This window comes from Drosophila yakuba, chromosome 3R (genome assembly GCF_016746365.2).
Source record: "Drosophila yakuba strain Tai18E2 chromosome 3R, Prin_Dyak_Tai18E2_2.1, whole genome shotgun sequence".
NCBI classification, from domain to species: Eukaryota; Metazoa; Arthropoda; class Insecta; order Diptera; family Drosophilidae; genus Drosophila; species Drosophila yakuba.
In genome coordinates, this window is record NC_052530.2 from 11,089,030 (window position 1) to 11,101,553 (window position 12,524).

Here is a 12,524-nt window from a genome sequence, read left to right on the forward strand (position 1 = left end):
AACATGCATGTATATCGAATGTAATGGTTATGTTATGTAATGCGGCGGCGCATCTGTATGTATGTAATAGTATTTATAGAAAATTTGTTGAATACATATATACACACGCAGAAACACACAACCACAGAGAAAAACTCCAACCAGGAAAGCCAATAAGTGCATACTACATACACAGAAACATTATAACGATCCGCATCCAGGATGGAAAATTAGAAATGCAAAGTTAGGACGGTACATAAATGAATTACGTGAATTACACACTACACATTTAAGAACGATTATATAAAAATGACAAAACTAATAAAAATTATATTATAATTCAATGAGGTTTCACTTCGCTTTGGGCTAATAATGGTCAGAAAGTAAAAGGAATTACATATTTTTCTCCTAATTACCAATACTGACTAACTATATCACTTTTTGACCGACATTGTAAAAATAATTTTTGGCCAAATTTTCCCATTTTTGGTAAGGGTAAGTAACATCATCAAAATTTGCAAAATATGTGAAAAATATGGAATCTCAATTTTTGAGCACAGTTGAGAATTTAATTACGAGCTCAACGAGGTATGACATTCCATATTTGGACCATTATTTCGAATGCTGTAATCAAAATACAGATAATTATATTCGCAAAAAACAGAAAATCTATTTTCGCCAAAATTTTAAAATTTACGATTCGTATTTTCAGTATAACTTGGCTAAAAATGATCAGAAAGCTAAAGGAATAACATTTTTTACTCCTAATTACCAATTCTTACCAGCCAAGTCACTTTTTGATCGACTTTGTTAAAATAATTTTGGACAAATTTTTGCATTTTTTGTAAGAGGTAACATCATCAACAACAACATCAAATTTGCAAAAAAATGTGATAAAAATAGAATCTCCATTTTGAACACAGTTCGATTGGGAATTTAATTACGAGCTCAACGAGGTAAGACATTCTGTATTTGGCGCATAATTTCGAATGCTGTGCTCAAGATATTTTCGGCATATTTCGTTTGCCAATGGAAATCCGTTTAATATCAAATACCTCTACAAATGCAATGTAATTGTATTACAATTCGTTATTAATTAACTTAAGCTCTGTCTATTTCTTTATGAATTCAGGTGGACAGTCTGGCTGGGTACTGGGATGAGTGGCTTGGAATATATCCAGTTCTAGTAGTTCCTTATTTAAGCGTAGTATGGTGGGATATGGGGTCAGGTCAGTTTTGTATCTGGATAAAAATGTTGAAATGAATCAGTTCTGTGGGAAACTTAGTTAAAGTACTGTTTCTCACCTCCTGGCATTGCGCACCTGAGGAACGAGGCAAATATCAGCCATGCTGAGCTCATCTCCCACACAGAATTTGCCCGCCGACTGGGAGAGCACCTTCTCCAGACCTTGAAATCCTCGAGAAATCCAGTGTTGGGCCCATTGCAGTCTCTGATCCTGGCCCAAATGATCCAGGACACCAACATTCTGCAGTGGCTGAATGCCGGAGCAAATGAGCTCCACGATTTCACGCACCTTTGCTCTCTTAACCAGATCTTGAGGCAGAAGCGCAGGCTGAGGTCGCGTTTCCTCCAAGTAGTGCATAATAGCCACCGAGTCGCACAACGTGTGACCATCTAAATCCTTAAAGCTATAGACTCCACTATACTAATATTACTTGCATCACTTACCAATCTTCAAGGAGGGAACCTTTTGCATGGGATTCACTTTCGTATATGCATCGGTATAGGCATGTCCGCTGGCTGTCTTCAGCAAAGAAGTCGGCTTAATGTCATACTCTATCTTCTTAATCGCCAGCGCAGCGCGAACTCTCCAAGAGCACGAACTAGCCCAAAAGGAGTAGAGTATGGGCTTGGTTGCCATATTTCTGGACAAGGGCTTGGACCAGGTGGACCTATACAATCCGCCCAACTGGGTGGCTTTGTGAGTAAATTGTGTAGCAGCAGCCATAGATTTTCTTTAAAGAGGCGAAGGCTTCTCTCTATTGAGTAACAGAACTTATAGTGAGACAAAACAACCTGTTTCCCGATGCTAATTGATAGCAATTTGAATGCTCAGCTGTTCTGATTGGAGAAAGCAGTGTAGAACTATCGATAAGATCCCTACATTTTTGGGCTGCTCCCAAAAGTAGGCAACTAATTTCCCATTGCCTGCGAGTATATAGCATAAGTGTACTTTAAAAGATAAAGAATCTATATAGGATATGGAATTATTAATACTATTTGTGAAAATCTGATTATATTAAAGAGGCAAGATTGGAATTCTTGTATCTTTTGCACTTTGTTCCCTATTTTTGATATATTAAAAGTACCTTTGTTGAGCAATGTAGTAGCTTAGTTTGAAGTTTTATTTATTTATAGTATATGGAACTGTTACAATATTTCGGAAATTATGCATATTAGTTGGTTTGTATTCGTTTGTAATTTGGTATTCGATTGGTGTGCGAAAATGCGCAGCTCGACCTTTATGTATGTTTGTTTATCTTCGTTTGTATGACATTGTATGTGACTTTCGGCGTTCGTCCTTCGACTCGTGCGTTGTACTGTCGTGCAGGATAGTAAGTATGTGTATGTACTTGGCATCGGCAGGCTTATATAACTACTCGTACGGGGCTGTGAAGAGAGATTCACACGATCCAATTTACATCAAGTTGCTAATAAAATTACTGTGCACTTAATCGGTTGGCTTTATCATTCGTCTATGTGCATTGGTTTTAGAGAAATACTTCGTTAGTTATTTTATGCTTTTTATGCTTTCGTGGTATCAAAGAGGCATTACGACATTCAGAACCATCGAATAGGTGATCGATTCTTTAGCTTAGTTCACATATGTATGTAGATTACTTAGGACTTATTCGATTTAGTGTATAGCTTGCTTTAGTTTACTTATTGGTTGACTGAAGTTTTGTACTTTGTGAACGATTCGTTTAGCATCTGCCCAACTTTGACATGAAGTACTTATACATACATACATACATCGTTTATACTTGTAAATCTTCGATAGTGTTTTTGGTTTTTTTGTTTTTTGTTTGTGTTAAATCCCTGAATTGAATTTTGCTTTTCGTCGTGAGTTCTCCTTGAATTTGTTATGATTTGTTAGCCTAAATAAAATGCATAAAAATAAGTTACATTTAATATATATGAGTTCATCTTTTAGATCATGTTCACAATGACAAACTAAGGGAATTTCAAGAATTTATTATACTTCATATATATTTTTTGTTCCGTTTCTGAGAATTTTGCATTTGAATTTCGTGTGAGGAATTTCGTTATGTTATCGATAGTATTTTTATGCATTTATGCATATTTAAATGCTGTTAGCAATTTCTTAAATCACATCCGACTGTTTTTTGCTTAATGGAATCCTCGCCAGCTTTGCCATCCCATCCAATCCCCGCCCACCGATCAGATTTAAGTTCTTAGTTTGTCCTGTGCCTGGTTTACGAACTGCAATTCACTTTTTCGTCTTACGGCGCTTTGCAGTTGTCGTCGGAAAATTCTATTTGTTGGGCAGCTCCGGCGGACAGTCCGGTTGATTGGAGGGATGGGCCGCCCGGAATGCTGGATTGCTCTCCAGCTCGCGATCAATGCGCAGAATTATGGGATACGGTCGCAAGTCCACGTGGAATCTGGTACAATATCCGAATTAATGAATAAATAAGTTTTGATTGCTTCAGTAGCATACTAACCTTCGGGCATTGAACACCTGAGGTACGAGGCAGCAGTCCGCCATGGAGATCTCGTCGCCCACGCAGTATTTTCCAGCCGAGGTGGACAGCGCCTTCTCCACCGCCCGGAAGCCACGTGTTATCCAGTGCTGGGCCCACTCCTTCTTCTTCTCCTCGCCCACGTGGATGAGCACGATGAGGTTCTGCAGCGGCTGGATGCCCGAGCAGATGATCTCGACTATTTCGCGCACCTTGGCCCGCTTATGGACGTCCTGTGGGAGGAGTGGTCGCTGCGGACGGGTTTCCTCCAGGTAGTGCATGATGGCCACCGATTCGATGAGGGTGTGTCCATCTGAAGGTTGGATACATGGGGATTAAGTGATGTTGGTTTGAGGTTCGTCGGTAGGTACTTACCAATCTGCAGGGCGGGCACCTGCTCCATGGGATTCACCTCGCGGTACTCATTGCAGTGCTGCTCGCCACCGGACTTGATCAGGCTGATCGGCTTGATGTCGTAGGGTATCTCCTTCAGGTTCATCGCAATGCGCACGCGCCAGGAGCACGAGCTGCGCCAATACGAGTAGAGTATTGGCTGTGTGTCGGTGGAGGAAGCATTGGGACAGAGATTAGTAGACATTTTACCACAACTGGCCAGCGCCGAATGGCGTGACGGGCCCACAAACTCTATTACGAAATCTATTTGTTCTAATCCAGAGACAAGAAACACAACAAACAGCACAAATAGCACAGAACAGGTTGCCGCTGATAACGAGTTGGGTTAGTAGGCACAACAAGCCTAGTCAAACTGGTTTAATCATTTGCATTTAGCGCGTCTATTTGGCTTACTTCGCGATAAGCCAGAGCTCTCAATTACGCACTTATCGCTTATTTCTACACAGATATACGCAGATAACTGCGATTTTCTCCGAGACTCTCGGATACACATATGCAGATGTACCCACATGATTCATGGTATCCAGACAGGAGCAACGCCAGCGATAGACTGACAGAAAAGCACAGCGTTGAGTTCGACTTGCACCAAAAATAGCGCCCGACAACAGCTGCAAAGCAACAGTGGAGAGCTTCGGGCGGTCGGTCGGAGGGGGTCGGGGACCCTATACCTCATACCTAATACCCTATCCAAATGGCCGGCGATGAGGACGAGCCCTAAAATGATATACACACAGCTGCTGGCTGTTCCGGCCTGGCCAATCAACCCAGCAGAGCCTATCGACGGGTCGTTGTCATCGCCGCCCACACGAAACTGTAGTCACCGAAAGCATAATGAGTTCCCTAAAAGTTCAATGAACCCGTGCGAAAGTGAGGACGATGGGTGCGATAAGTTCCGACATCCGACATCCTACATTCGAACCCCAAACCTCAAACCCCAAACCCCGAGCAGCGAGGTCCCGAGCTCCTGAGCTCCCGAGTCCCGAACTGTGTCGCACCCCAAGGTCGGCTAGGGGCATTAACCTTATTCAAGTTGTCGTTGTCCTGAGTCCGCAGCGCGAAGGCAGCGCCAAGGACACAGGACCCCTGCTCAAGAGAAAATGGGCTCAGAAGTTTCGCCATTCGCTTGGAGAGGGTGTGCTTTTTCAGGGGTTGCTCGGCCAGTCGGCGCGTTACAGTTTGAGTCAAAACCCTGCGACAGAGTTGTCGAGTTCGGCTAAAGCTAAACGATAGATGGAGGGGGTGTGACTAGGAGCCTCTGTGATTAGCGACAATAATATAGAGAATAGGAGATTTAAATATTTTGTATAAAATAATGTTAATCTAACATATATTAAACAATGATTGAAAAAACATTTTAAGGAAGGAAAACTAAGCAGATTAAAAAACACATTTTAAGGAGTTAGTTGTTCCTCATCAGCTTAATCATAAAAATTTAAAGGAAATTTACAGCCTTCTTTTTAGTGATAAAATCAAGCATTGATTTCTCCGTGTTTGCATTAATTTCTAAAGCCGCATTACTGAAATTGATATGCATATCCTTTTCGCAACTTTTTGCCGCCTGACAACCCTGTTTTGCCAACTTTTGCAGTGTGTACGCGAGGGAGGAAAGCTCGCTGTTCTGCGCAAAATCAAACTGAGGATTCGGATGTGGATGCGAATGTGGATGCGGATGCGGGGTATGAGTGAGAGTTAGACCAAGTGAACTGAAGTCAGAGATTGCTGGCCGCGTGGTATGAGTGATATTTGCGGGAACTGGAATGGATTTTTGCCAAATGCCCGAATGAAGGCGCCAATGACGCTGGGATTCGCTTACCTTGGCTATGGCCGATAAGGACATAGCGTTGTGGTGGTACTTTGAGTAATTAATTTTGAAGCCGTTTGGTGCACACGCACAACCCCGAAGAAGAATTAAAAGAGGTTACGATCCGAGCCGGTTTCGCGAAAAGCGGCAATTACTACTCCTTGGACTTCTATATCCTGCAAGTTCCGCACAATTCAATCTCGAGGATATGCTTTTCAGCGAACACTATGCACTAATTGCCAGAGATATATGGCTTTTTTCGACGCACAGTTCTGTTTGTATTTGCAGCCGCTCAAATGCACTCAAAACCTCAAACTGAAACCGCTTGGGCTTGCGCTTAGCCAAAGGATAGCGACAGGATATGAAGCCAGGACGCAACTGAACACACTGAACTAAATAAACGAGTGCGAAAGCGAAAGCAAAAGCGAACGCGAAAAGGACAATGACAAACGCCAACAACAATGCCAGCTCTGCGAGCTTGCGTGTGTGTGAGAGGGAGGAAGGACCACCGCGAAAGGAAGAGAGAAAAACAGAGAGAGTGTCTAAGGATGTATTTAGAAGGATAACGAAGTAAATGAGTAGGGCACTATGCAAAAGCTTTTGGGGTCGTGTCTCAGCTAAACTTTGGAGGGGTTCAAAATGGCGCGAAGACAAAATGCTTTAGGTACGGTAACCACCCACTAAGGCGAACAGATTGAAAAAGAAAGTCACACTTTATAGATAAGTGAAAACGCAATGAAAACTTGTTACATACCATATTTTCAAAACAGATTTTCAAAAACAAGTAAAACCACATCTTTTTTAGTTACGACCACCACTTTATTTTCGCTTTGTGTTTTTGTAAGTTTAGTTCATTTTCATTAAATTTGCTCAAATCATGTTCGATTAAATTACAAGTGCTTAAACCTAAAAGTATGTATGTACGTATGTATGGACTAAAATAGTTAACAAAGTTTGGCAATCAGTTACAGTTAGTCAAAACGAGTTTAAAACCATTACGCATGTGTACAACCAAAACAACAACTGGAAATCGAATAAGTTACATAATAATTGATTTTTTGGTTTTAAGTTTATGTTTTTTTTTTGTGTTGTTTTTTCATCATGTTGTGACCCAGTTTAGGCCAACTACGATTAGTATTAGTAGAAATGCAACAATGTGTAAAGCGGCTCAAAAGCAACCGCCACAACCAATAGAATATCACACCAAAAAATGGCAGAGTACAACAGATCCAACAGAGATTGTAATCAGTGAGTGTGTTGAGTACAGTGTACAGTGTGTATAGTGTACAGTATGTATAGTGTATAGTATGAGCAGAAATCGTGTTATAAGGGACGCGGACCTAACTAGCTAGGTAGGATGCGCAAGGACGGGCTTCAGGATCTGGGATCCGTGGTATCTAGATCTAGATCTAGATCTTGAACTATGACCCATCCTGCCTTGAGGTTCGTGCCTGTACAGTGTGCTCTCGCGGGTGTCCGGGGCGTGGGCTTTGGGTACAACATTCATAAAGTTTATCTACCTCGGCGCTACCTAAGTTGTCGTTGTCGTTTTGCTAGCTAACAAAAGTAACTGGTGTATATATATGTATAAAATTACCAACAAATTCATAAATTATTGTTGTAATACGTTTAGAAAATAGTGTCCATATATCCTCATGCATCTTCACACTTAACCTAATGCGCTTTTTTTTCTTGATTTTTGTTTTTTTGTGTTTTTGTTTTGTTTTGAAGAATTGACTACTATTAAATGGCAAATGTGTGCCATAGTTTCTCTTTCCACATTTCTCGGTTTTCGTTTCATTTTCATTTTTTTTTTGTTTTTTTAAAGAGTTTAATTGTAATTACATACACTTCACATACACATGCAATACACAATAATCATTGTAATTGTAATTACGTTAAATGTAACTGGTAACATCATGCTAAATACAGTATTCCTCCATTATAAACAGATTTGGGAGTTGAGTTCGTCGGAACCGTCAACCCATCCGTCGTATTTCATTACAGTTATCAGAGATTTGACTTTTAGCAAATACGTAATTTTTTAAAAATTATTTGGAGGGAATATTCATGATTTCTTTTTCAAATATCGCATACATCGATCATTTCTTATCAAAGAATGTGTGCTGCTCAGAAAATATTTCGCTTATCCATTGCACCGCTTGTGAGATTGTAAGTCTGGTAAAAACAACGAATGATTGATGTTAAAAGAAGGGTACGGTGTTCGTTGAAAGAAATGCCATTAGATGTGACGATATTATTAAATATTATTAGGTACCAAAAAGTGTAAAGCAAGGTCGAAGTGATTCTGCGTTTAAATAAAAGCATGTAAAATTCATTAAATCTATTTTTGATCATCAGTTTACAACCATGAAAACATTGAAGTTTACATTTACTCTTATTATGTACATATATAGATGTACCATAAAATATTCGTTCATATCAGAATATTAATATTAGCACTGTATAAATACATATGTATATATATTTATGTATTCGTGTGTAGGTGTCTGCGAGTTAAATAGGTTTTACATGCTACGTACAATTTACGATCAACAAGAGGTTACAGCATCTCAACTAAATGCCATAAAGTAACAGTTTGCTTCTTTATAAAAGTGTCCCTTTGCATATTACAGTTAAAACTTACATCGTAGATTTGTGTAGTTCTTTGTATATGGTACTTAATCATAGCAGGGCCGATCCGCCCAACCCAAATTTCCCGATTTTTCCGGGTCGCAGGTCGGACATCTCGATAATACTGAGCGGTAAAGTTTGTCACGCCATTCATCGCGTCTGTAGTCAGATCGCGATCGATCCTTGTTTTTGGCACAGAAACGAAGGGTTATGCACTGCATCCAGAATAGTATCTCATAATTTGGTATCGTTTTATTACTCGTCAGTCTAAATACTCTGAGATATCGCACTTAAAGCAAAGATTCGAAAGAGGTGCCCAACAGAAGATCCTGTAAATACTACGATGACGCCTAAAAATGTCCACTTATTCGCTAAACAGGAATGCAATATTGCACTGGTGTACACGAAGGTGTACGGACTATGTATACATATATATATGTATGTATATATATATATATATTTTTCTGATTTTTTGAATGCATCTCTCGATTCGATTTTAAATAAAATTGATATGTCTAATAGCTATTATCAATCGTTTTCAATTTCAAAAGGTTTTGTATTGTATTTCGAAGTAATTCTGTTGCGTTTTCTAAATATATAATATTCGGTTTTCCCTCATTCGGTATGACATTAATGGTAGTATGTGTATCTGTACGATTTACAAAATATTGCAAACAGATGCTGAGAAGAAGTAAACCACTCATGCAAGTATATAGTTTCTTTGAATTGGAGTGCAAATTGTATATACTGATGGTTTGAGTGAATTTGAATCTGAATTCTGAGCTAGAATTAGTTTGGCTTTTGAGGAAGCTGGAGCCGCGTCGGCCGCCATCTATTTATATACAGATTACTCTTAAATACGTATTTGCATTGCATAAATACAGTTTATCATTACTTTCGCTTAATGAACAATCACAACGCAGAGTTTTCGAATTAAGTGTGTAAGTGAGGTGGAATCGCTGACGCAGATGATTCCGGAAATTATCGCTTCGAAGTGTTTAGGAATGTATAGTACTCAATGTCACAGATTGTCCTTTACTATTGAATTTACATACGATGCTGTAGATACATAAATAAAAAGGCAAGACGGTCGTGGAAAAATGAAACAGTTGAAATCATTTAATTGGTAAACGATAAACACTTTGGCACAGTAATTAAAACTTAAAATGAAATATAAATAAACTAGGTGATAATTAAACTACGGCATTAGACTAGACGTTCGAGCAAATGCCTAACTCTACGTTTATCCATTCATTGTCTTTAGGAAACTTTTTTGAAAAGCAACAAAGTGCACACTCATGTCAACTTAAGCTAACGTAAGCCTAGATTTGAACACTTACTTAAGGATAAACACTCATTTGTGGATACTTTATTTAATAATACTTAAGACTTATATTCGCTTGAAGGCATTTGAGCATAGAATAGAATCGAACAGTGTGGTTGGACGAACTCAGGCGGAAACGGAAATGGAAATGGGAACGAAAACGGAAACGAAAATGGAAACAGAAGCGGAAACGGAAGATGTGTAGATAAAATGCAGACAACCAAGCACGATTATTACAGATGGGAACACGGGTATACGGATAGACGGATATACATAGATGTTCGGGCTGGTATTTGTACGCGAGAAAGTCTTTAAACGGCTTCGAAGGCCCACAACAAACAGTTACTGAATGTGCTTCATATGGTGGGCTGCTGTAGCTGTATTTGTTTTCATGTATATCTGCTTACGCTTATTGTATATAACACCGAAAAATATGCAAGAATTATGTTGTCCGTCAACTAAATCTATGACTATTTTATGATTACGAATGCTATTGCGAACACAAGGCCAAGGAAATAGAACAGCATATGGATAAGTCCTCCACATCGGGTTATTTTGTACATCTCCAATGTATTTTATTTACAAACTCCTGATTCATTTCAGTTTTCTGGCGAATACAACCATAAAAATTGCTAATAGTTCCCATCCTCCAAGTTTTTGTCCGGATCTGCGGGTCAGTGAGATAGGGGCGTGGAAAGGGGCGTGGAAAGGGGCGTGGAAGGAAGGTATTTAGACTAAACGTAAGTATTTCATTTGGTTTTCGATTTAGCCCTGCATGCATCGGTTTTACATTAAACTAGATTAAGTTACGCCATTGTCAATAACATACTACCCGGCATCGGCATCGGCCTCAAAAACGCTGAATCAATTGATCAATTTGTTGTAGTACATTAGCTCACTGTCCAAATGGAAAACGTGTGATTCTTGTTGTTGTTCAAATTGCTGGCAGATTTACTGTTGTACCATTTAATTTAATATATGCTTGTATATAATAACTATGTATGTATATCCTAGGCCTATATAAAACTGCACTGTGAGTGTCTCTTTGTGTGTGTGTGGGTGTGGGCTCTTTGGGGTTCAAGGCTCAAAGTTCGAAGTTCAAACCCTCGTTGTCTGTGTGTTTGTGTTCGTTTTTGTTGTAGGGCGGAGGGGCAAGGGGCGGTCAGGGGGAGAGGGGCTCTAGAATTACAAATAGATTAATGTCTTTTATGCGTTTTGGAGAAATTTGAAACATATCCTTCCTTAACTGATTAATTTGCTAGACTCGTATGTACAGTGTCTTACAACCTACAACTTTGCGTCGTTAAAAGTAAAGTTAAAACTTTTCTCAACTTCCATTTACATTGGTGTGCATTGAATTTTGTTCACGTTTAGCTAAAATCGTTTTTGATCTCACTCAATATCACTTGATTTCACTAGATTTTCTCTTGGGTTTTTTGCCATAGTTTAGGTTTCTAAGCCATAGTTAAATAGTTTAGGTGTCTGTAGGTAGGTAAGTACAATCTAAGTAAAACTTCAACTACTCGGAGTTGCTGACTTGCGTCGTTAAAACTAGAACAACAATCATATATCGCATACATCGTACACCTAGGCAAGTATTATTATATTATATATCAAGTATGTATATATATAGAGATTCTCTTACGCCCTACACATTTATCGCCCTAGTAAAGTATCAGTGTAGTGTGTTGCAACTATGTACGAGTATTTGAGTAGAAAAACTTGTAGTTAACAGTAATTATGCACTAGTAATTATCATAGATCGGGATTTCGCCTTAGCTTTAGCCATGGTTGTAGTATAGTTTTAGATTTACGTTAAGGTTTCGATTTAGATTTAAATTTAGATTTAGAGTACATCTACAGTCGAGTCGAGCTGAATAAACGCCTACTATAAAAAACGGTAGGTATAAATGTACATGTACATTCATACACATTTACATTTACATATTCGTATTTCGTGTTACTTCAACATAAATATTGCACCTGCCTACAATAGTCAATAACAATTCAATTTGAACTTGTACCAATCCTTGGCTAGACTTATAACCTACAGCGAGTCGCAGTGTCTTCTACTTAGGGTATAGAAAGATAGATAGATAGATAGAGAAGTGATTGAAGAAGAGGGGCTTGAGATATAGATTCAGATAGACCTAGTGAAGAAATGCCTTTAACTACTACGTACACGTGACATTGATTTTTAGACTCAAATTCGTCTAAGCATAAATTCTAACAGTGGTAAACAATGCTTGCCGCTTGCTTAATGCGATTGTCAATCGATTTTTGTTTGTTTGCTATATACGCCCCATGGATACCCTATGTACAGGGAAATCTCCGTTCATTCCTCGTCGATCGGTGTCTACGATGGTGCGGTTATGGTTGATGAGGCGACGGTGGCCAGGTGACTAGCTCCAGCCTGGTGGTTCAGCTGGTGCTTCTGATCCGGCTCCTGGACGCGGTGCGTCTTCATGTGCGCACTGCGACTCTTCACCTTATTGAAGACTCTGGTGGGCGAAAAAAAAGAACAGAAGACGGGGCATCATGAGAACACATGGGTCTGCAGCACCAGTTCCGATATCTACTATCTAAAATGCAGATTATGCAGACTAGGCGGATTAATTGAACATTTAGATATTGGATATAATGGAG

General features: G+C 39.3%; 3 protein-coding genes across 13 annotated transcripts in view; all 3 read right to left on the reverse strand.

The window, feature by feature from the left end:
* Window positions 1-985: 985 nt before the first annotated feature.
* On the reverse strand, window positions 986-2,049 carry LOC6536361 (probable maleylacetoacetate isomerase 1). Its single transcript, XM_002096907.4, has 3 exons — window positions 1,670-2,049; window positions 1,285-1,615; window positions 986-1,221 (listed from the first exon to the last, which is right to left on the reverse strand). Exons 1-3 carry the CDS (start codon window positions 1,947-1,949, stop codon window positions 1,092-1,094), a joined length of 741 nt encoding a protein of 246 aa, XP_002096943.1. The 5' UTR covers window positions 1,950-2,049; the 3' UTR covers window positions 986-1,091.
* Window positions 2,050-3,176: 1,127 nt separating this feature from the next.
* On the reverse strand, window positions 3,177-6,295 carry LOC6536362 (probable maleylacetoacetate isomerase 2). 3 transcript variants are annotated; one of them, XM_002096908.4, is made up of 4 exons: window positions 5,933-6,295; window positions 4,081-4,258; window positions 3,688-4,018; window positions 3,177-3,627 (listed from the first exon to the last, which is right to left on the reverse strand). In XM_002096908.4, exons 1-4 carry the CDS (start codon window positions 5,954-5,956, stop codon window positions 3,498-3,500), a joined length of 663 nt encoding a protein of 220 aa, XP_002096944.1. In that variant the 5' UTR covers window positions 5,957-6,295; the 3' UTR covers window positions 3,177-3,497. The 3 variants fall into 3 exon arrangements, with proteins under 3 accessions (XP_002096944.1, XP_015047701.1, XP_015047700.1); XM_015192215.3 differs by lacking the exon at window positions 5,933-6,295 and adding an exon at window positions 4,629-4,766; XM_015192214.3 differs by lacking the exon at window positions 5,933-6,295 and having other exon boundaries at window positions 4,081-4,342.
* Window positions 6,296-6,717: 422 nt separating this feature from the next.
* LOC6536363 (mucin-5AC) overlaps window positions 6,718-12,524 on the reverse strand; it is a 33,666-nt gene continuing 27,859 nt past the window's right edge. For 5 of the 9 annotated variants that reach the window (XM_039376548.1, XM_039376549.1, XM_015192216.2 and 2 more), the window contains exon 11: window positions 6,718-12,379. In XM_039376548.1, coding sequence (XP_039232482.1) covers window positions 12,235-12,379 — 145 coding nt within the window. In that variant the 3' untranslated portion in view covers window positions 6,718-12,234. The remainder of the gene's footprint in view (window positions 12,380-12,524) is intronic. The other 4 variants (XM_015192217.3, XM_039376550.2, XR_005561742.1 and 1 more) reach the window with 2 other exon arrangements.

Excerpts from the sequence above, each read along its gene's own strand:
- LOC6536361 (XM_002096907.4), bottom strand. The coding sequence starts at position 1,949 with ATGGCTGCTGCTACACAATTTACTCACAAAGCCACCCAGTTGGGCGGA. Across the intron at positions 1,616-1,669 it reads GGTTCCCTCCTTGAAGATTG|ATGGTCACACGTTGTGCGAC; the intron begins GTAAGTGATGCA and ends TTAAGGATTTAG. Across the intron at positions 1,222-1,284 it reads CAGGTGCGCAATGCCAGGAG|ATACAAAACTGACCTGACCC; the intron begins GTGAGAAACAGT and ends ATTTTTATCCAG.
- LOC6536362 (XM_015192214.3), bottom strand. The coding sequence starts at position 4,303 with ATGTCTACTAATCTCTGTCCCAATGCTTCCTCCACCGACACACAGCCA. Across the intron at positions 4,019-4,080 it reads GGTGCCCGCCCTGCAGATTG|ATGGACACACCCTCATCGAA; the intron begins GTAAGTACCTAC and ends TCCAACCTTCAG. Across the intron at positions 3,628-3,687 it reads CAGGTGTTCAATGCCCGAAG|ATTCCACGTGGACTTGCGAC; the intron begins GTTAGTATGCTA and ends ATATTGTACCAG.